Source organism: Euprymna scolopes, chromosome 17, assembly GCF_053919585.1.
Source record: "Euprymna scolopes isolate OS-2025 chromosome 17, ASM5391958v1, whole genome shotgun sequence".
Taxonomy (NCBI): Eukaryota; Metazoa; Mollusca; class Cephalopoda; order Sepiida; family Sepiolidae; genus Euprymna; species Euprymna scolopes.
The window spans coordinates 1,961,350-1,986,045 of record NC_136498.1 but is presented as its reverse complement, the minus strand read 5'-3'; the positions used below and the strand labels follow the sequence as shown (position 1 = coordinate 1,986,045).

The 24,696-nt window shown below is 31.6% G+C and overlaps 1 protein-coding gene across 1 annotated transcript in view; it reads right to left on the bottom strand.

Annotated features, from left to right (window-relative positions):
* Positions 1-518: 518 nt before the first annotated feature.
* Positions 519-24,696, bottom strand: part of LOC145296649 (intraflagellar transport protein 74 homolog) — a 229,213-nt gene continuing 205,035 nt past the window's right edge. The window contains exons 19-23 of the mRNA XM_080142582.1: positions 23,125-23,245; positions 19,283-19,446; positions 12,639-12,764; positions 7,574-7,634; positions 519-1,003 (exon numbers count right to left, since the gene is read on the bottom strand). Coding sequence (XP_079998708.1) covers positions 885-1,003; positions 7,574-7,634; positions 12,639-12,764; positions 19,283-19,446; positions 23,125-23,245 — 591 coding nt within the window. The 3' untranslated portion in view covers positions 519-884. The remainder of the gene's footprint in view (positions 1,004-7,573; positions 7,635-12,638; positions 12,765-19,282; positions 19,447-23,124; positions 23,246-24,696) is intronic.

The window sequence follows — 24,696 nt, the reverse complement described above, 5'->3', positions numbered from 1 at the left end:
AAGTTTACACTCTTCGGGAGGTTAAAGGTTCAATCCTCATTGCAGGCGACAATACAAGATACACTTAAAGAAGGTCGGAAGATACATTGACCAAAATGTTGTGCAAAAAACAATTAAGATGAGAACAAGTCGGAAGAATCCAGAATAAAATGAATTATCAAAATCCCCATCTTAAGGAAAGTAGAAAGTGGATCTTGGGTTTACTTTTCGGCAATTGCATATCCTTCCTTATTTTGTCTTTTAATCGTCACATTCCATGAGCAATGTTTCAGACAAAGAGGAAATTGTTGTTTCTGAGCCGAAATCTCTGTGAGCGATGTTTCTGATAAAGGGGAGAGAATTGCTGTTTTTTTTTTTATTGGAATCTATCCATCCCAAACATTGGCTAGTTTTTGGCTTTGAAGTAATATTTTTTTTCTTTTTTAAGCTTCTTACATCAAGTGGCTTCATGTCTTGTCGAGAGCGGTTTTCTTTAATAAAAACAAAATATCTCAAAAATTCAGTAGCACAAACATGTATTTCTTGCAAACTTTTATTAGTTAAGCAACGTTAATTAGTGTTCATATGTTGTGGTTGCAGATGAATATATATTTATCATTTATGTGTGTGTTAGTATGGTACAGGTGAGGCCTCGTACATCCAAGTCAGTTGGGGTATTGATTTATATTCTATCTTCCTTTCTCATAATATTTCTAAGTACTAGGACTCACACACTTGAGTCTTTGGAGTATACAACTAAAGAGTTAGCCTCTGACAGCACTAAACTTATGCACGCTACCGGCGTGTGTATTTATGTGAATGTGCGATGAATGCATGTTCATAAGGAGTTGGATGATAATCTTCTTTTCTGATTACTTTGCAGGGTCTTGTCGTCATTGTGCAGCTTACAATGCAGATTGTGCAGCAAGTTTCAGTTGCAGTTGCAGGTTGTATGTGTCCACATGTTCAAACGCTTCTTTCTGCACGGATTTGTAGTCGCACTTGGCATTGTTTGAGCTGATAACTGATGAAACGATAAGGAAAATGAAAGTCAGATTTAAACTCATAAACAGTTAAAGAAATGAACATTCACTGATATTTATAGAATGATACACAAAACTATTTCGTGTTCGTACGTTATCGCCTTTCACACATTAAAAAATGTTCATATGCTCGTTTGATTCATTGGTCATTCTTTCAAATATCTAACCTCTCTCTCTCTCTCTCTATATATATATATATATAAAAATGGGTTTAGAGAATGTGGATAGATTATTTATATAAATGATTTATCAGTATATAAAAAAGCTCAACATATGGGGGTGGAGCATCACAAAAATACCAAAGTATAAAGAGTATTTATAAACACTCTTCCTATTGATGTTTTTCGTTATTGAACCAACAAATAAATTCATATATGCCTATATTTATTTTATCATGAATTTCATTTATATATATATATATATATATATATATATATATATATATAGTCATCCACATACATACTGTTTCGCTATATCACAGCTCTCAGTGCAGTTAGACGAGCACCTAGCTTGAACCAGTGATCAAATCTACAACCATCTAGTTGGTAGTCGGCAGTTCCACCTTCTGGCTCATAGAATCGTTGCCTGCAAATGATATCAATGTCTATTTATATGAACATTTGCTTGCTTCTTTTACAGTGCTCGATTTGTTTATATATATATATATATATATATATGGTTTTAAATAAAATGGTAGGCGGCAGTTTCTCGAGAGCTCTTTCGGCTATCATCTCTTCAGGAGCAAATCGATAGCAATCTAAATAATATTGTGGCGAAAATAAAGAGTTCTATAGGGGAACTTATTTAATGTGTCAACGTACGGGGGCATTAATTAAATTTATTTACATTTAAAAAACGATTAAAAATGTTGGCACAACGAGGGAGAAAAGAAAAAAAAAAAAAAAAAAAAAAAGCGGGAGAAAAAATTTCAAAGTTGCCCAAAGAGAAACAATGCGTTAGATGTTTCTTTTTGCCGGCACAAAGAAGGTTGACGCACCGCAATAGAGACAGCCTCCAAAATCTTTAAATGGTTTTTGGAGTCCGCTCTATGTAGCACCTCGAACCAATCTATTTTATATCTATCGGCACAGCACGGGTTGTCAACCAAATGCTGGCCAATAGCAGAGTCCAAGGCTGCAGAAGGAGGGAGACCTCCGAACCCCATCCTCCCTTGTCTGATCTTCGATGGAACATGCTGGTTTATACGAGTCAAAAGGTGCAAGGATGTTCGCCCAACATAACCAGCATATATATATATATATATATATATAAGCAAAAGCAAAATAGAAAAGATCATTTTAATTCCCACATGCTTAAACAAGGTCACCAACTAATCTGCTGAACTAAAAAAAAAAATGAGATGCTTCAAAACAATTTCAAACAAAAGAAAAAGATGCCGAACAAAGGAATTCGGCCAATGAAAATGGTTTATTAGCTAAAGTAAACATTACCTAGATATAAATGTAATTGCTAACAAAAATCTATGCACTTAACCTAATGATTCTTCTTCAATAATTCATTTAATGGTGCTCTTAGTTCGTGCATATTTGGGATATAAGAATTATAGTAGTTTGCTAGACCCAAGAATGACTGTAGTTTCACTACATTGTCTGGTCTAGGCATGTCTCTAATTGCTTCTGTCCTATTTGCATTAGGTCTTCTACCTTTCCAATCAATTATTTGTCCCAAATATTCAATCTCGTCCATACCAAAATTACATTTTTCGAGAGACACTTTAAATCCGTAGTCTTATATTTTCTTGAATACCTTCTGAATATGGTTTTTATCTTCAACATTTTTGCTTCTTATCAAAATGTCATCTAAATAAGCCATTGCAAAATCCAAGCCTGCTAGCATGGCATCCATAATTTGTTGGAATAAATTTGGTGTTACTTTCAACCCAAACGGCAATTGTTTTCGGGAAAATAATCCTTTATGAGTATTCATTGTCAGGTATTTAGAACAATCTTCGCGGACTTTGACCTGCAAATATGCTTCTGACAAGTCAATTTTTGTGAAAAATTTTCCTCCATTTAACTTAGAAAATATTTCCTAAGGGGTAGGGAGTGGATAGTTGTGATCCTTTAAGGAATCATTCAGTCCCGTCGAAAAATCTCCACATACCCTGATATTTTATTTTTATTTTTTACATAAAATGTGGGTGATGCCCATTCAGAGTAGTCCACTTTTTTTTATTAATCCGATTTCTTTGAGTCAATTCTTTCTCGATTGTTTCTAATGCTGAATATGGAACCTTCCTTTTGGGTTTAAACACCGGTTTTGCTTCATCTTTCAGTTCAAATTTCACTTCCGTTTTAGTGCAGCAACCCAGACCTTCAGAAAATATATTTTTAAAATCCTTCTTCAAATCCCCAACAAATCTTCCTGGCAGTTTGGGACTTTCAGATCCTGTCACATTTACTCTTTTGCAAAATGAGTTTATTGGTTTCTCCCATAAATTGAAAAGTATCATCAAATCTATACCAAATAGATTAGAATTTTTTCCAGGTATCATGTACATTTTAGTTTTTAACATCTTTTCATTCAGGGTCACATTAGTATAAAATTCACCCCAAAATTTTAATCTATTTCCAGACATTCCTCTGGCAATTTTCTTTGTGCTTTGCAGCTTTGGAGAACCAATTTTCTTCCATGTTGTTTCATCAATTAAGGATATGTCACTTCCAGTATCCAAAAGACAGTTTACTTTCCAGCCATTAATTCTAACTTCAATATATTTCCTTTTTTTACCATACATGGACTCTTTTTTAGAATCAATGGTCTTTATTTCAGGCTTACAGTATTTCTTCTTTTTGCATAATGTTGACTTGTGTCCTTTACGCCCGCACTTATAGCATATTTTGCTTTTGAAGTAGCACTCTTTTGTGAAGTGATTCTTTTCTCCACACATCTTACAGTATTTTTTTACATAGTGGTCACCTTGCTTTACCCTTTCTATTTTGTCAATATTTTTCTCTTCGATACTAGTATTATCCTGTTTTAAGTTTAACAGTTTCTGGCATTCCTCAGTAACTTTCTATAAGGTTATTTCTATGTCTTGTTTCATAATGGATAATATCCTAGAACGAATCTCTTTATCCTTCGAGGATGTTAACCCTTGCACAAATATCAAGCATTTAAACATGTCCTCTTTAAGGTCTTTCAACTTAAATAACTCGCATTGGGCATTTACTCTCACAGCATAGGCGATAAAGTCTTCATCTTGTTTCAAAATATTTAAACACCTATAATGAGTATAAAATAAGCTATTCCGTTCCCTGAAAATGTTCGATAAAATTTCTATAGTCTCTTTAAAAGAAATATCTTTGGATTTCCTTGGGAGTATAAAATTTGTATACTTGGTATTTTCATGGGAACCCAGTTTTTGCAACATTAAAATAATTTTTTTCTTCATCTTACCAGGCCTGACATCGTTTGGAAAAAATATGTTCGTATCTACGATAATATGCTAGAAACGTTAAGCCATTAGTTGGTTCATATAAAAATTCTGTCAGCGAATTTGCAATGCCTTTCGGAGTGAACCGACAATCCTTTTTTCTTCTTGTTTCATTAATATTGTTTTTAATACTTCATTTTGTTTTAACTGTTCTTTTTGTAAAAATTCCATCTGGCTTTGTTGAGCCGCCAGTGCTAATTGTATTGTTTTTGTAAACTCGGCTAATTGTTTCATGTTGAAGAATTTTTTTTTTTAAACACAGTAATAAAGCAAAAGGTTAACAGTACCTGCACAAAGCATTAAATAAATTCACTGAATAGTTTTTTTTTTTAACCAAAAAAAAATCCATTCTTTTGTAGACAAGGTTTTTGCAACACACATGAAATTGACACTGAACCAACAGCAAGCAAGCATTCTTTTCCGCCATATTTTTTTTTCTTATGAAACAAAAGAAATTTGAAATGGACAACTTTCAAAAATTGTTCTCTTCAATGCTTCGTAAAATGTCAATTTCTCTCTTTTTTTTTCAGTAGGACCGTAACAGACTGAATTAAAAAAATATATATATATATATAACTTACTTTTTGTGTGTGTCTTAGCTTTTTTTTTTTCAGTAGTTGAATTTTTCCGTGCAGTATTTTTTCTCTTCGTTTTCCAATATGTTTTTGGCTTAAAGTTTCCTTTTTGTGAATTTGAATCCTGTCGCCATTTGTTATATCCTTACTTTAAATAAGAATACAGCAATAAACACGGGGTTATGGGTGAAAGACAAAGAGGTTTATTTACAAGGGAATACAGGTGACATAAGAGTTACTCGACATCTTATTCTCTTCCTGTCTTTTTTCCTTCTCTGTCAGTCACGTGAGAGGGTCAATATATCTATAGTTCATTTCATATATGAAGGGATGTTAGGTTATTCCATTACATCACTTGCTTAATTGTGAATAAAGTTCTGTGCAGTTTTAGGAGGTCCACCCTACCAGGCTTTACTTTCTCTCTTTGAGAAGGAGTTACTTTGGTTAAGTTCACCTTCCGCATCCCTGTGTTTACAAAGCCATTTGATGGAAGTGATGTCAGACAAATTTTTAGCTACGGATGATCCAAACTGTATAGAATGTACCTTTTTTCGTTTTAGATGCAAATATAAAAATAGAAGTTTTATTCAGTCTTTATTTGAACTCAATGGACTGGGTCTTTTTTATCTTTTTATGAACTGTTTTTTCCTGAATAATATGTTTATGAACTGTTTTTTTTATCAAACAAAAATAGAACTTTTATAATGAAATATATATTATGAACTGTTTTCCAAACATCAGGTGTTCGTAATTTTCATAAATAATAAAGTATAAAAATACAACTTTTATAATAAAAATTAGGTAAACGTTGATATCAAAATTTTTTAATTAAAATTAGTTTTATTTAAAAAAACAAAAAACAAAAATGAGGTGTTTTTTTTTCAATTACATTACAAACTTTATCTGAACTTTTTAAGAAACTTTTACATACATAAAAAATAGACTGTATAGATCTTTTTTTTAAATAAAACTAACTTTAATTTAAAAATTTCGATATTGACGTTTACCTTACTTTTATCATAAAAGTTGTATTTTTATACTTTATTATTTATAAAAATTACCAACACCCCGATGTTTGGAAAACAGTCCATAATATATATTTCATTATAAAAGTTCTATTTTTGTTTGATAAAAAAAAAAAAACAATTCATAAACATATTATTCAGGAAAAAACAGTTCATAAATATTAAAAAAAAACAGTCTATTCAGTTCAAATAAAAACTGTTTGAATAAAACTTCTATTTTTATATTTGCATCTGAAAAAAAAAAACACAATTTTTATATTTGCATCTGAAAAAAAAAACAATTTTTATATTTGCATCTGAAAAAAAAAACAATTTTTATATTTACATCTGAAAAAAAAAAACAATTTTTATATTTGCATCTAAAGAAAAAAAACAATTTTTATATTTGCATCTGAAAAAAAAAACAATTTTTATATTTGCATCTGAAAAAAACAAACAATTTTTATATTTGCATCTGAAAAAAAAAAAACAATTTTTATATTTGCATCTGAAAAAAAAACAAACAATTTTTATATTTGCTTCTGAAAAAAAAAAAAAAAGTACATTCTATACAGTTGTGGTCATCAGTAGCTAAAAATTTGTCGGACGTCACTTCCGCCAAATGGCTTTGTAAACACAGGAATGTGGAAGGTGTACTTAACTGTTAGTTTATTGCTAATCACCTGGGGTGCCTTCATTGGGGAATGCTGACAGGCACTTTTTTGCGGATCAGAAAAGGAGGTGAAAAAAAAACTTTGATTTAAAAAAAAAACAAAAAACAAAGTTGACCTGACTCCCACTCAAGTTGGATAAAAAAAAAACCTGCACAGACAAAACTCGAATTGCTATAAAAAGGTTGCATAAAGTTTTGATTACATTTTACACATCATCAGTTATTTTGATTTCCTAACTACTCAATAAAATCCAACTAAATGACGTGACACTTAAATTAGCCACGTACATCAAAAATAGTAAATGAACAATTTAAGGTTGGTTTAACTCGTATTATTTGAGCAATTTTACTGGCAAGTTGTAAGCATGTCAATATTTGTTGATTGTGAATGTCTTGTGTTTTGCTAACCCTATCACGTACACAACAGTTTATGCTGATGATGGTGAAGACTGCATGCATAAATCTTAGATAATGGAAGCCTCATGGAGAGAATAATGGTTAAGCAAACTAAGAATGATTGATAGTTGGGGGGTTAGAAGGTGACCTCTTTGAATAAAAAGGACCAGGCTGATGGGAGCAAACGACTTACGAAAACTTCAGATGTTCAATCACTACTGTTTGTGTCACATCCTTTGCATGACATTTTTCAGGATTTCTTAGTTTTTCTGATTTCCATTTGTGATGCAAGTTACAACAAAATCTGAGAATATGCATTTCAAAATCCTAAATTTTTTGATGATTTGACATAGAATTGACAAAAAACAAATTCTTGTAATAGTTACTCTTGTCTTTGAAAAAGAGTTATTGAAAAATTGTTCAAACTTAATATTCAAAAAGGATACATCCTTTCATGTTGAGATTGATTTGTTCTAATTGCTGCCATTTCTTTTCATGAGTAACTAACTGGAAAAAAAAAGAAAAGACAAAAATTAATGGCATATAAACTTATCGCCATTAAAATATTTAATGGCATACATTTTTACCCTTAAAAAAAATGAGCATGCTTTGACTATTGCTAAAAAATAATACACCTCAACAGTTTTACATCTACTCAAGCACTGTAAGTCATTCTTTTAAATGTGGCTATACCATCAAAGTCTCCTGTTTTGTATACATCACCCCTTTACGCCCAAATTCAATCTTCCTCTGAAGTCATCAGATCCAGCCCTTTTTTTAAGACTCACATTGCAAATTCATTTTATCATTCTGATATCATTTATCTCCATGCAATACCTGTCGTCAACAGCCAGATTTCACTTCCATACATCACAGTAAAACAAAAAGTCTAACTTTAAAAGTGATTGCTTTAGATAATATTTCTGTTGATTTTCAAACCAATCTATCTCTGATCAGGTTTTTATTTATCCTTTTTTTCTCTGAATTTCATCCTTATCATTCCCATATTTTTTTGGCCGTATGTGAACTGAACCCACTACTTCAACTGATCTACATCTACCCAAGAACTAATTATATATATATATATATATATATATATATATATATATATATATATAGTAAGTTATAAAACATGTATGCCGATTAAGCTACACAGAATATTCCGTGTTTCATCCACGCTAGGATTCATCAGCTTAATCGCCATATATGTTTTATAACTTACTACCTAGCTCTACCTATGTATTGAGCACTGTTGAAGTAAATACTTAAAGTTTACGCATAAATTTATACTTTCGTATATTAATTTATATGATTAAATGAAGTAGTTATATATACACTAGCAGCCTGCTCGGCCTTGCCTGGCCGTAAAATACGCTTAAATATGATATTTTAATTAATGCAGATTTCGTATTTATTATCAAATTATATTCTATCGAATGAATAGTAATGATTTAAAAAACAAAGTCTTGTGCCACCACTGAGAATTGAAACCAAAATGTTTAGCTTACAATTTACTTTTTCCTTTGATGTTAATGCCTGAGCTATGAATACATGTTTGTTGCAAGGCTCAAATTTAGAACATGAATCATATTACGTTAGGCATGCATATTTGTAATGCCATTATTCGACCCTCACCTGACAAATTCCATTATAAAAAATTTTCACACTTTTACAAAGATTTTCCTCAGCTAAAACGCAAATATAAAGTTTTGCATGGGTTCGAATACCTTATATATTAAGTTTCATGTCTGTAGACCAAAAACTGACAGAGGAGTTTGGTAGACAAAATTTTTTAAACAAATTTATATACGCATACATAAACATATATAGAAAGAGGTTTGTGTTTACTATAACCTTTTTATGCAAATATTACGCAAGTATAAATCACGTAGAATATCTGCATGAATATAATTACACGTAATAGTTAACTAAAGATAATCATCCCATCAGAAAAATGAAAAAACTAATAGGGAATTAATTAAAATGATAGTTTAAAAGAATATGCGAATTAGCTAGATCCTTTGCAGATGAATGCAATTCCATAACCCATATATAACAAAGTTGTATTTTCTTTTTAAATAAATAGAAAAAAGTATTTTTTAGATAAATATCAATGCACAAAAACCCCCAAATTTATAGGAGTATAGATATAAATATTATTTCAACATTACCATACCAACAAATTTATAGGAGTATAGATATAAATATTATTTCAACATTACCATACCAACAAATTTATAGGAGTATAGATATAAATATTATTTCAACATTACCATACCAACAAATTTATAGGAGTATAGATATAAATATTATTTCAACATTACCATACCAACAAATTTATAGGAGTATAGATATAAATATTATTTCAACATTACCATACCAACAAATTTATAGGAGTATAGATATAAATATTATTTCAACATTACCATACCAACAAATTTATAGGAGTATAGATATAAATATTATTTCAACATTACCATACCAACAAATTTATAGGAGTATAGATATAAATATTATTTCAACATTACCATACCAACAAATTTATAGGAGTATAGATATAAATATTATTTCAACATTACCATACCAACAAATTTATAGGAGTATAGATATAAATATTATTTCAACATTACCATACCAACAAATTCATAGGAGTATAGATATAAATATTATTTCAACATTACCATACCAACAAATTTATAGGAGTATAGATATAAATATTATTTCAACATTACCATACCAACAAATTTATAGGAGTATAGATATAAATATTATTTCAACATTACCATACCAACAAATTTATAGGAGTATAGATATAAATATTATTTCAACATTACCATACCAACAAATTTATAGGAGTATAGATATAAATATTATTTCAACATTACCATACCAACAAATTCATAGGAGTATAGATATAAATATTATTTCAACATTACCATACCAACAAATTTATAGGAGTATAGATATAAATATTATTTCAACATTACCATACCAACAAATTTATAGGAGTATAGATATAAATATTATTTCAACATTACCATACCAACAAATTTATAGGAGTATAGATATAAATATTATTTCAACATTAACATACCAACAAATTTATAGGAGTATAGATATAAATATTATTTCAACATTACCATACCAACAAAGTCTCCTGTTCTGTACACCTCTCTACACTGTCTAGACTTTATTTTCCTCTGAGCTCATCAGATCTAAGCCTGCCTTTAAGACTCCTCCATGCAACACACGTCATCAACCGTCACTGGTTAGATTTCACTTCCATACATGGGAGGTAATAGTGGGTTAAACATGGACTGACGACGTGGGTGCCTCAACCTCAAATCCAATCCGTTTCACAAAAAAACCCCACTTTTTAGAAAGAATTCTTACTAGAAAAATATCGGGGGAAACCAAATCAACGGTGGTAACACTGTGCTGGTTAGTAATGGAAAAAGTTTGTTGAACCTTTTACATCTACCAATCAAACACTGTCATCCATTCTTTTAAATGTGACTATACCATCAAAGTCTCCTGTTCTGAATAGATCACCCTATAATGTCCAAATTTAATTTTCTTCTTGGGTCATCAGATCTAAGCCTTTTTTTAAGACTTATATTCTCATCATTCCATGCAACGCATGTCTTCAACCTTCACTGACTAAGTTTCACTTCCCTACATGGAAGGTGATGGTGGTTCAGTAGTTAACAACACAGACTAGGCATCTCAAATTCGAATCCAGTTTATTCCACAAAATCATTGTAGTCCATCCTGTAAGTACCTAATGTCTTTCTAGAAAGATTTCAGACTAAAAAAATATCAGGGAAACCAATACCAACAATAAAATCTTCAAATTCATATGATATGAAGATGACTTCTATACATCATCACGATGCATACATATGCCTCATAGACTTTTTCCTTGGTCAACAATGATAACGCTGTGCTGGTTAGTAATGGAAAAAGTTTCCTGAACTTTTGACATCAATTTCTAATTCTTTCAATGATGCTAACACCTGCTCCACCTGTGCTCTAATGACATCACAAAGAAACTTTTAAACAACATCAATAGCTTTACCTGTCACATACTTTCAGCATTAACTGTACATAAATTTAGTTTCAGTAGAATATCTAATCGTAGAAATTTTTATACCAAAAATATTTGATGAAAAAAAAAGTGTATGCTGAAATAAACATTTTTTTTTTTTACACAGTGATCACCACTTATCAAGACACGGAAGCCACTCAGGGATAAGGGTTATTGCAAGTACATTACGTTAGTGTGGAGATTTGATGAAGTGTTTACTTAAGGGGGCGGTTCATTAGGAATTTGTTAACGTTGGACTTGAAGACATCCAAGTTGTAGTCAGGTGGGAAGCAGGCAGACGGAACAGAGTTCCACAGGCATGCAGTTCTAAGAAAGAAGCTTTGTTCATGGAATCCACGTTTTTTCAAAATATGTAAACAGATTTACTTTTTTCATTAAATAGTCACTTTTTTCTTTATATATTATTCAAACACTACCGTGCTTGAATATATGGTTTAGAACTGCTTTAAAGTTTCACCGCTCACTCATTTTTCGACCAAATTTCAAACAATTATTACAGTTTCTCAGCTATATTGTAAAAAAAAGTTTTCAATTTTCGTTTAATAAAACAAAAGTTATGAATTTTCTGTTGTTCAAAATTGTAAAAATATATAAGGAGGTGAGCGACACTTTATGACTGGTTTCCATAGCAACCACATTGCTAAAGCGACTACTGTTGATACTAATTCACTGCTGTCTCGAAAAGAGAAGTAAGAAGTGAAACAGAGAGAATGAAAGCATGAAAGAGAGATAATTGGGGGGGGGGGGTATGCATACGTACCACATTGAGATATGACGGAATCATATTTTTATGAAGAAGAAAACTGCAAGTATTTTAATGGTAGATGCTCCGACAAAGTACAAGTCCTTGTACCCCCAGATGTAAATATCCCCAATAAACCCAACAAGCAGCAAAGTCCCACCCCTACACAGTAGAAATCCATAGATGTAAGAAATTCTACTCTAATAGTTTCTTCCCTAGAACTGCTAAACTTTCGAATTCCCTTACAGGTTCCTGTTTCCTCAACTGTACTGACATGCAGAAGTTCAAGTGTAATGTGGACAGACATCTTGCTGCTAAACTCCTTACATAGTATCCCTGCAACTTATGGCCTCGATAGTAGTCCCTTACATCAAAGTGGCACTGTGCCTTGTTTGGGGTGAAAATGGAATAACAAAAAACAAAACAAGAAAAAAACTGCAATCGTTCATTGCTGAAGAAAACTAATGTGAAGGATAAGACATGTTGAAACGTGATTTTAGTTTGGCTAATTTATGCGATTATTTAAAAAAATATTTCAGTAAAAAAATAATTTTAAAAAGTTGTAACATTAGCTGAATCAATGGATTTCCTGGAAATGAAATTGCAAAATAAGATTCTGCCGCAGAAAGTATGAATAAACTAAAGCAAAAAAAATGGCTACCTGAGCATTTGTATCATTTTCAGCCAATTCAGCTTTCAGCGATTCGTATTTGGAAGCCATATTATCAACAAAGTTCTTTAAGCAGTTTTTCTGTGTTAGCAAAACTTCTTTATCGTGAAGCAATTTCTGAAAAATAAAAAAATATATTGATAGACCAAATGATTTATGATTTATTGTTTCGAATAAAAAGTTATGATTTATTGTTTCGAATAAAAAGTTTGGAGAAGCAAAACATTTGTTTACTAACAGTTCAGCCTGGCTTTGCTCAGGCCTTACATACTCTTCATAACTTTATGTGCATATTAAAAAGTTTGACTCATGTCCAGGTAACCTACATCTAAAATTTCAAGTGTTTAGACCCAAAATTGGCGGAGGAGTTTGGTAGAATTTGCAAAGGTCAACTCTTTCAACTTTGACCTCTTGGCAGCCAAATTTTCAACCAAAAACTGATTAAAAAGTTTGATATAAGTCTGAATACCCTTTATGTAAAATTTAAAATGTTTAGACCCAAAATTGGCTGAATAATTTTCTAGAGACCGCAAAGGTAAAGTCTTTTGAACTTTGACCCCTTGGCAGCCAAATTCTCAATCAAAAAAGGATTAAAAAGCTTGTCCTATGTCTGAATACACTTTATGTAAAATTTCAAATGTTTAGAAAAAAAATTGGCTGAGTAATTTGGTAGAGACTGCAGAGGGCAAATTTTTAAAACTTTGACCCCAATTTTGACCCCTTAACATTTATTGTTTTAGGCTCAAATTAAATTAAAAAGTTTGATCCATGTCCAAGAAACCTACATCTAAAATTTCAAGTGTTTAAACCCAAATTTTCAAAGGTCAAATCGTTGAATTTTGATCCTTTGACAGACAAATTTCTGGCTGAAAACTGATTAAACAGAGTTTTCCAAATCTCAATACCCCTTATGTCAAATCTCTAGTTTCTAGACTGAAAATTGACAGAATAGTTTGGCAGAGAAATATACCCACACACACAATTTCATTTTCATAGATATATATTTTTTTTATATGAAGTGTGAAAAAATAAAACTTAGGAAGCCCTCAGATCACTACTGAAAGCACCAAATAAAATTAAGGATGCCTCCAGAGCACTACTAAAACTAAGTTTCTTTCCCATTTTCTTTATAGAGAAATAACCATAGTTCAAAAACAATCAATTAAATCCAGAGTTAGCCTCAATTTGAAAAAAAATGCTGACTCATTTCCTGGACTTGATAATTCTTGATAACATTAAAAAGCAGTTTTAAATCTTGATAACATTAAATGATAAAAATAAATATTTCACCTTGAAAAATTAACCTGTTTTTTCTTATGTTAGATATTATTTTTCCAGGGTTAAACTAATTAAAAAAATTTAATTCTGCAGGAAGGTTTTGTGTATTTTTGAACTTTTATTTGGACATCCACACACAGTTTTACATTATAATACATTCCAGACAAGAGAACCAGTCTTTTAGATGCTAAGTTTTAACTTAAGAAAGCAAAAATCAGGTTAAATGTCTCATGATTTGAATAAATTTTAAAAAATATTGGATCTGATAAATGAGTATTAGAAAACCTGATTATTTCTGGAGGAAACAAGATGAAGAAAAGAAATATTTCTGGAAAAAACAAAAACAAAAACAAAAAAAACCCAAAGAAAATGGAGAGGGGATGCTTAATATGACAATGGCACTGAGATAGATATGTTCTGATGAAGAGCAGGTGTGTATATGTGTGGTGACAGAACGGTGGGGAGTCAAGTACTTTTTGGTTCTAATTACATCTTTATGGTTCAGAGGTTCCTTTGTGATGAGTATAACTTTGTGATGAGTATAACTTTGTGATGAGTATAACTTTGTGATGAGTATAACTTTGTGATGAGTATAACTTTGTGATGAGTATAACTTTGTGATGAGTATAACTTTGTGATGAGTATAACTTTGTGATGAGTATAACTTTGTGATGAGTATAACTTTGTGATGAGTATAACTTTGTGATGAGTATAACTTTGTGATGAGTATAACTTTGTGATGAGTATAACTTTGTGATGAGTATAACTTTGTGATGAGTATAACTTTGTGATGAGTATAACTTTGTGATGAGTATAACTTTGTGATGAGTATAACTTTGTGATGAGTATAACTTTGAAGTTTAATTGAAGAACGAGACAAGAAGAGGAAGTCATGTGCAATGAAGTTATTGCAAAAGCAATTAGCCAAGGTCAATTCAGTTTTCTTTCTTTTTATTAAATGATATACTTTAGTAGCATAGAGTCACTAGCATACTACCCACAAAAAATCATGGGACTATTTTCATCATAGGATCATAATGCCTCAAATATACAATCTTATTAACCGTATGCATGTATGTGTGTGTGTGGTACAGAAGATTCAGAGGAACATGGGTAGCATTGGTTTCAAATCCAAACAAAGGGGACAAATATCTGATCGCCTAACTTGGACTCTCTTCAGCTTGTATGTCTATCTGTCTCCCTGCAAATGGCCATTTTCAGGGAGATAGATATAAACAGAGGCTGAAGAGTCCAACATGGGCAACCAAATATTTGTCCTCTTTGATTGGATTTGAAACCGATGGTAGCAATGTTCCTCTGATCTTCAATAACACAAATTTCCTTATTCTATGGAGTTTCAATGAATGGTTCATATCATCAGAAGAGAGGTAGTTAGCTAAATGTTATTCATAGGCAGTCTCTCTCTCTTTATATATATATATACACACATATATATATATATATATATATATAATGTGTGTGTATATTTTGGCAGCAAGTCATTATTCAAGCATGTCTGAACACAACAGAGTTATTTTTTCTGATTTTTCTGGATATCTTTTTCATTCGCCGAGTGGTCATTTTTATTTCAGCTGGCATATTATATAAAATGGCACAAAAATTGTTGTTTAGCTATATTCTACTAATATCATATAATCGGATGCACCATAGAAAGTGCTTGAGTAGAATATGGCTGAACAACAACTTTTGGGTGCCATTTTACAGGTGCCGACAATATTTTTCAGACACTTTGAAAAAAAGTTCTTCAAAGTGGTTACTAGTGCCAAAAACTTTTGAGATAGTACGTAGTTGAGGAATGAAAATCCACTACTAGTGTAATCATTTTTTTAGTTTGGCTTTTGATAATTTTATTTTTTTGTGATTTTTGCAAAAATTTGCGCAACACTATTTTTCGGACATGACAAAAAATCCTATTTCATTAAGAGCTATGTTCATGTATATGTTGCTGTGTGCAAATTTTCTGCTTGTAAACTTAGCTGTCATCATTAGAATCAATTATCTGTTCTATTCTACTGGCAAAGCAATTAAGTTTAAGGAGGTAAAATGCATTCAAAAGAAGTCTGTTTGGCATGGAAGAAGCGGAAAGATGGCCTTAGCATCAGAAGGATCGCCATAGATTTGAAGCTGCCGAAATCAATGGTCGAATACATGCCGAAGACAAACTCTGAGAAGAGAGGACGGAAAAGATCAATTGGCAAGAGGACTGAAAGGAGAATGAAGAGGACTGTGACAAAGCTTTTGACATCTCGAGAAAAAGTTACAGCAAAAAAAGTAAAGGAGAAATGTGAATTGGATGTAAACGTCTGAACAGTACAAAGAATGCTGCATATGATTGGTTTGAAGTATGCAAAGGCTAAGAAAAAAATTACACTAACAAAGAAACACAAAGGAGCAAGACTGGAGAGTGCTAAAAGGTGGTTAACAAAGCATGTTGACTTTAAGAAGGTCATATTTACTGATGAGAAGCGTTTTAAGTTTGATGGGCCCGATGGATGATGCACTTGGTCGAGATCTAAATTTAATGGAAAATGTTTGGGAAAAGCTTGTGCAACTTGTTTATGATGGACCTGAAATAACGAAAGAGGTTCAACTATGGGAACGAATACTAGATGCCAAAAAACAACTAATAGAAACACGTAGAGATGTTATTGTGCATATGTTTGATACTTATGAAGAGAGATTGATAAAAGTTATTGAGAAAAAAGATAATATTAAAAACTATTAAGAGTTTTTCAACGATGTCCGAGAAATAATGTCGCATGTGTTTTGTAAAAAAATGATGAAAATGAAATATTTTTCCTTACATAATCGATTGTCTTCCATTTTTATTACAGGTTTTGTCTTTATATGTTTATGCTATTCTATTGAAGGAATTTTGCCACTCTATGGTACTCGGAAAGTCGAATACTAAAGTGTCCGAAAAATATTGTCGGCCCCCTGTATACAACATGCCAGCTGAAATAAAAAAGAATGCTCGGCGAATAGAAAAGATATCCAGAAAATGGGAAAAAAGAATAACTGTCATATTCGATCAGACATGCTTGAATATATATATATATATATATATATATATATATATATATATATATATATTAGTAAGATGATTGATAATTTATAATTAAAATTAAAAATCGGTTTCATAAGGAGGAACACAATAAAGTCAATAAATTGTACAATCGTTTCGGAAACAATGTTTTTATTGAAATAGACATTAAGTCATGGACAATAATTTTAACATATAGTTTTTTGAAACAAAGTCTCTTCATCAGCAAAAATATTGGGTGGGTTTTTTTAAAGACACCAAAAATAAACCTAGCATTTTTTTACATAAGACAGATGTATCTGGAAAATATTTAAATATAAAGGAAAATATTTACTTTTTAGATGTATCTGGAAAATATTTACTTTTTTGATGTTGATAAACAAAGTAAGATAAATTGAGAATAAAAATTGGAATAAAATCATAAAGTTAAATTGGGTTTAAATGTAAGGTTAAAATAAGATGTTTTTAAGAAAATTTAACAAAGATATATATACCTTATAATGGTTTGCCTTTTAAAATTCATATGTATCATCGTCAAAGCATTCATTTGGATGGTAAATGTAGCTTATGAATGCTTGAAGATGTTGAAACGTACCAAATTTCAAAGGGAACGCCAATGGAATAATCCTATCGGTTTGAATTCATTAGTAACACCAAATTTTAAATTTAATAAGATATTTCAAAAACAAAGGGAGATAATCATATTTGGCTAGGAAAATGAATATTTTAATTTAACTGATCAAAGGGAGATAACCACTAATTATTTATGTTGCTTTTTTTAAAAAATAAAAGAATATTATTGGTAGTAATTAAAAAATAATATTTTTAATAGCAATTATAATATTTATTTATGGAACTTAATAAAAATAGTAACATATAAAAATTAAGGTTAAATAAATATTTAAATAAAATAGAAAATAATGGTAAAAATATTAGATAAACTACTAATAATAATCCAAACTATATTAATAAAGTTACTAATTTATAAATTGTAAATTTTAAGATAGATTAATAATAAGAAAATTTTAATGACTTATGGTGGTTTATATTTGTCAAATCTAAACCAATGTTTATGAATGCATTCAGAGAAAATTTCGTCTTTTAGGTTTAGGAGAATGGTTTATTTTTATTATATTTTTATTATATTTTAAAATGTTAAGGGCTTCATATCTACAAAGTGCACAGAATCTGTCCCCCGGCATATATGCTTTATATGATTCTATTATTTCCCATTTCAAATTGAAGGGAATATTTTTATCATTGAGTCGCCAAATATGTTTAGATAGAGTAGTTTAGTTTACCAGGGAGGGATTTTTAAAGGAGTGTTTGTGCGTTGAAATCCTATGTTTAATAAGTCCAGATGTGGAACCGAAGTAGATTACGTTTTGTTTAATATATTTGCTGTCAGGTAGATTAGGAGTGGCATTGGTATGTAATAGGTTTGTTTGTATTTGATTGGTGGATTGGTTAAAGGGGGTGCAGTTATTGAATAACTGTGTGGTCGAGTTATGGTTGTTATAGTTTCTATATTTGTATTTTGTATCTTACTAATTTTTTATTGTTAGAACTAATTATTTTTTGATGAAGGTTTGGCATAGTTGAGTAAGACTCTTTGATCGTGTTCTTATTAAAGATTTTATTGTATCTATGAGGGGCTTTAAAGTTTTTTTCTAATATTTTAAAGAATTCTCTGGCTATGTTTGTCTCCAAATTTTTAGAATATGGATGGTTGAACCATAGGATCTCCCTATGTCTGTTTTTACGCTTACGGACTTTGGTTTGTTGTTTATTTGTGTTAGTGGCTAATACTTGCGATTGCATTTTGATTATTTTTTGCCATACAGTTTTTGCTTTTATCATTTTTATTTAGGTTTTGAGTTGCGATTTGTATCCTGAGTTTTTAAGGGCCTCATTGTAATTTTTTTTTGTTTTAAAATTGACTGCTTTTTTTTTTTTTTTTTAATTCCCTAAAGAGGGATTAATTTCTTGAAGGGGCTTTATATTCTTTTAAAAATCAATATTCACAATTATATATAAAATTTGATGTGATTTTCTCTGGTTGGCATGAAAAAAAGAAAGAAAAAAAAGAAGAGTTGTAAAAAAAAAAAAAAATCCTAGGTCAGCAAGATGTGACACAAGGTCATTTTATTGTGGAGAATATCATTTCTCCCAAAAATGTACTCTAAAACGGTTAATATGCTATAAAAGAAAACAAGGCAAACATAATCCACATGATTCCAAGTCGAGAAAGAAAAAAACTTTGACAACAACAATAACAACTAAAATACAAAACCTCTTTTCTTTGTTCCGATCTCTGTTTGAGTCCTTGGATATCCCGATACTGCACAAGTTCCTCTTTCATTTTGTTTATCTTTGTTTCCAGTGTTTGGATATTCTGATGGACTTTAGTCTCTAACTGTTCCACTTTCTGAAGATCATCATGTAATTTCTTATTCTCTGAAAATTAATGCAGACACACTGTGATAGACTTGATTTTAGGAAATGTTTAAAATTCAAGGCTTATGCTTAAGAGCTCTAAAGAAATTGAAATTCAGGGAATCTTGCTTAATTGGTGTCCAATAACTATGGATTATGTTCAATGAATTATTTGGAATATTTTAATTTTCAAATGGGAATTTATATCCATATTATGCTTCAAATTCTTTAAAATACTTGAATGAAAAACTGGAATTTTTGGAAAATATATTAATGCTTAATATCTATAGTTATAATTAATGTTTAATATCTATTGATGGCGGCTTAATTTGGATGCATCGAAAACCAAGCTTCTCTCTTTCCACCATCAACGCTCTGGCCCACATTTGACCCCAATTGAAATGAATGACTTCTGTCTTGAGGAAGCACTATGCTTTTTTGACATGCTTCTGGGTTTGACCTTTATTCCTGATCTGAAACGGATACATCAAATCTGTTGTGAAGGTCGCCAGAAAAATGGTTGTATGATTCTACTGTTCCAGTAGATATCTCACTTCCAATGCAATCCTCTGCCTGTGTAAGAGCCAAGTACGTCCTAGGATGAAGTACATCTGGCCAGGAGCTGCTCGGAGCATCCTATCCAACCTTGATTGACTTCAAAAATGGCTTTGACATCCTAGTAGGTGATGCCCTTTTCTTTTCCCTGCAACGTCTTTCCCATAAAAGAGATGTTGTTAGCCTATTTCTGCCCTTTCATTATTTTCATGAAAAGTGCTTGGCTGAGCTCCAATTTATGATTCCCCTTTACCAAACTTTCACAAAAACACTCGTCTATTTACAACCACTATCAACAATTTCTCCCACTCTGTATATGGGCCTGAATCTAAGCATGGATTCCATGAAAAAAGATTCTTTCCTAGAACTGCCTGCCTATGGAACTCTGTTCTACTGGCCTGCTTTCTAGCTGACTACAATATGGTTGTCTTCAAGTCCAATGTAAACAAGTTCTTACCGAGCTATCCCCATAAATAATCAAATTATATCAAATTATCACCACTAACGATTACTACGCTCTTGTTCCAACAGTCATTATCCCGTATCCTCGAGTGGTCTTCTGGCCTTGATAAGTGGTGACTCATATATATATATATATATATATATATATATATATATATATATATATATATATACTAGCAGTGCAACCCGGCTTTGCTTGGGCTCTATGCACTGTTCATAACTTTATGTGAATATATATATATATATATATATATATATATATATATATATATAAACAAGTTTGACTCATGTCCAGGTTAATTTACATCTAAAATTTCAAGTGTTTAGACCCAAAATTGGCGGAGGAGTTTGGTAGAATCTGCAAAGATCAACTATTTCAACTTTGACTTCTTGGCAGCCAAATTTTTGCCCCAAAACGTATTAAAAGCTTGCTCCTTGTATGAATACCCTTTATGTAAAATTTAAAATGTTTAGACCCAAAATTGGCTGCATAATTTGGTAGACACTGCAAAGGTAAAATCTTTTGACCTTTGACCTCTTGGCAGCCAAATTTTCGGCAAAAAAATGATTAAAAAGCTTGCCGTATATCTTAATACATTTATGTAAAATTTAAAATGTTTAGACCAAAAATTGGCTGCATAGTTTGGTAGACACCGCAAAGGTAAAATCTTTTGACCTTTGACCTCTTGGCAGCCAAATTTTCGGCAAAAAAATGATTAAAAAGCTTGCCGTATATCTTAATACATTTATGTAAAATTTAAAATGTTTAGACCAAAAATTGGCTGAGTAATTTAGTAGAGACCGCAGAGGTCAAATTTGTAAAAACTTTGACCCCAATTTTGACCCCTTAACATTTATTGTTTTGGCTCAGATCAAATTAAAATGTTTGATCCATGTCCAAGTAACCAACATCTAAAATTTCAAGTGTTTAGACCTAAAATTGGTAGAGGAGTTTGGTAGAGTTTTGAAAGGTCAAATTGTTGAACTTTGACCCCTTGACAGCCAAATTTCTAGCCGAAAACCGATTAAAAAGATTTTCCCAAATCTCATTACCCCTTGTGTCAAATCTCGAGTCTGTAGACTGAATGTTGCATGAGTAGTTTGGTAGGAAAATATACACATACACAGAGACAATTTCACTTTATATATATATATATATATATATATATATATACACCCCTCACACTATTCACCTTTAAGTCTATCAATTGTTTAAAAATTCATAATTATTTTAGGAGTGAACCCTATACAAAAATATATATACATAAAGAGTATATGTGTATATAAAATTACTGATAGGTAATTTGAATGATGCCATGATATGGAAGTTGAATATGAATAACTTGTGAGCATTATTTTGATCATTAATTAAAAACATTGTTCATTTCTTTTAATTTTGCAAGTATACAGGGTGGAACGATAAAATTGCTGCCCTAGAAAAGGTGACATGATTCCATTTCCATTGAATGAATTTTGATGAAAACAGGTTTTCTTTTGTTGGGCCAGTTGTGTACAAATCCTAGGAGCGATAGGAGCCTTTCATCATGTCTGAAAGTGACACCATGTTCAACGAACGAGATTGGAGATGCGCCACTGTACAACTCATGTTCTCTACTGATCCAAGTTATGACAACAGGACCATTGCCAGCACCCTCAAAATGCAAATTTGAACGGTTCAACGCTTGAGGGCACAGTTCAACAAAGTTCCCGGCTATGGTTATAGCCTTTGGTGTGGTTTCAAATGAAAGCCACATCATACCACCGCACATCTTCGAAGTCGGCTTGAAAGTCAACACGAAACTGTACCTGGGTGTACTGAAGAGTGTGGTGATCAGCAGGTGTAATCAGATGGCAGCTAGCAGACCCTGGGTGTGGCAGCAGGACTCGGCGCCAGCCCACAAGTCCAAAGAGACCCAGGCTTGTTTTCAGAAGGAATACTACGACTTTGTACTTTTCTCTCACTGATCCCCTTCTACCCTGACGAGTAAGATTTTTTTTAGTGTTTTTTATGTACTAATTTTTTGAAGAATGAAAATATAAAAGAGTTGTTAGTGTGTATGTTCTGCTAGAGATAGAGAGGGTTGAGGAGAGGGAGAGGAAACGGGAGGGGGGGCGGAAGAGATAAAGGTTGAGAGATGTAGAGAGATGGAGGTTTTTAATATAAGTTACACTTTCTCCCGAGGCAATGCAGGGTAATCCTGCTAGTATTACATAAAACTCAAAATGTTGTTCGATGGTGCTAAGCTCTTTTTGATCATTCAACAGAGAAAACACTTTTTATGAGGAAAGGCTTCACTCAAAAATGTTATTAAGTATCTTAACAGGAAGGCACCCCCAAACTAATATATAGGAAAAGAAAATGCCAAAAACACGACTTATAATCTTACATACAAAGTATAATTGTGAGGTTTTCCAAAATCAGACTCAAACAGCATTTGAACTGACAAATCAAACTTGGCTACAATTTATATTTTACTGCTAACTGAAACATTTTTAAATAATCACCTAAAAATAAAAATCAGCAATCTTATTTTAAATTTAAGTATATGATAGGAGTTGCCTACCTTACATGCACACAAGTAAAAATAGAAAACTAAAATAATTTTATTGCATCCTTGGCAATGCCTGGTAGATAAAACTACTGAATCAATAATAAAAAAAAGCAGATTTTTTATTATTTACCGGAAGTTAAAGCTGATGACGTATTTTTTGATTTCTTCATTTCATCTTCTTTGAAATTTAAATCTTGCTTCATTGTCATAAACTCTTCCGATGATGGCATCTGTGTGGAATGACTCAAATTCTGTGGGAAAACAAAACAAAATAATCACGTACTAAAACTGTCGAGCAATAAATACTGAACAGACAAAACTCATTGTATCGTTGAATCTGATGTATTAGCTACAAAAAAATGCAAGATTTTTTTATTCTCTATTTTTTTATATTTTATGTCAAAAAGAAAAAAAAAAAAAAAAAAAGACTATCGCTTTTCTTTTACAGGAAATTATCATCACAAGTTGCAGGACAGCATCTCGATTGCAAATCGACAAGTTGTGGAACAAAAGCGAGGGGGGGGGGAGGTCAAATGTGGTGTTCATTTTGGACATTTAAGAAAAAGAACAAAAAAGATGTTTGCATAAATATTTTGGAAACTTTATAAAGAATGAGTAAAATTAATTCACAGTTTTGCACCAGTTACATGCCCCTTTTATGGAGATTAAAATCAAACGATATTGACATGAATTCTTATTTCAATTTTGATCCAAATTCATTGCATGATTTAAGTAAGTTTAAGGTTAGGGAATCTTGATTAATTGCTATTTTATAGCTATGGATCACACTCATTGCAAATTTTTAAACAGTCAAATGAAAGTCGTGCTCATATTATACTTGCAAAAAACCATTAAAAATACTCTTCAAAATTGAAATTTGAGGATATTTATTAACTGACTTGGACTTTTATTATTTCAGATTATCATAAATGATCTGGATACAATCGCGTCCGAGAAGGATATTTTTACAAGCAATGGATTTATTAGAAAATAACCTCTGTCGTAGAATTCAGCCAAAAAAGTGATCACATTTAATGCTACCAAGACAAAACTCCTTTGCTTTAACAAGTATAAAATTTTCAACCACCAATTGCCATAGCTGATAGTATCTTTCCTGAGAGCCCAACACCGAAATGCCTCAACCTGACATTCATAATCAACATGCATTGGAACAAATACATAGAAAATGCTGCCAAATCTGCTGCAAAGAAGATGGGCTCACTTTTTTGGGCTGGTAAACTTCTCACATCTGCCAGTATTTTATATCTCTATGAAGCCATCATTCACCTATGCATGGATTACTGTTACATCAGCGCTGGTGCACAAAACCACTAGTTTCCGCCTCTTGGACAGGGTACAAAAACAAGCTCTGTACTGTTTACTAAGTTTTCTTTTGTTTTTTGTTTTTTTAATTTATTATTGCATTTTTTGCCCAAACAAGGCACAGTGCCACTTTGATGAAGGGAGCTACTATCTGGGACATAATTTGCAGGGATACTATGTAGGGAGTTGAGCAGCAAGAAATCCGTTTATATTACACTTGAACTTCTGCATGTCAGTACAGTTGGGGAAGCAGGGACCCAGAAGGGAATTTCAAAGTCTAGCAGTCCTAGGGAAGAAACTAGAGTAGAAAGCTTTCTGGCATCTAGGGATCTCTACTGTGTAGGGGTGGGATTTTGTTGGTTGTTAGTTTTGTCAGAGG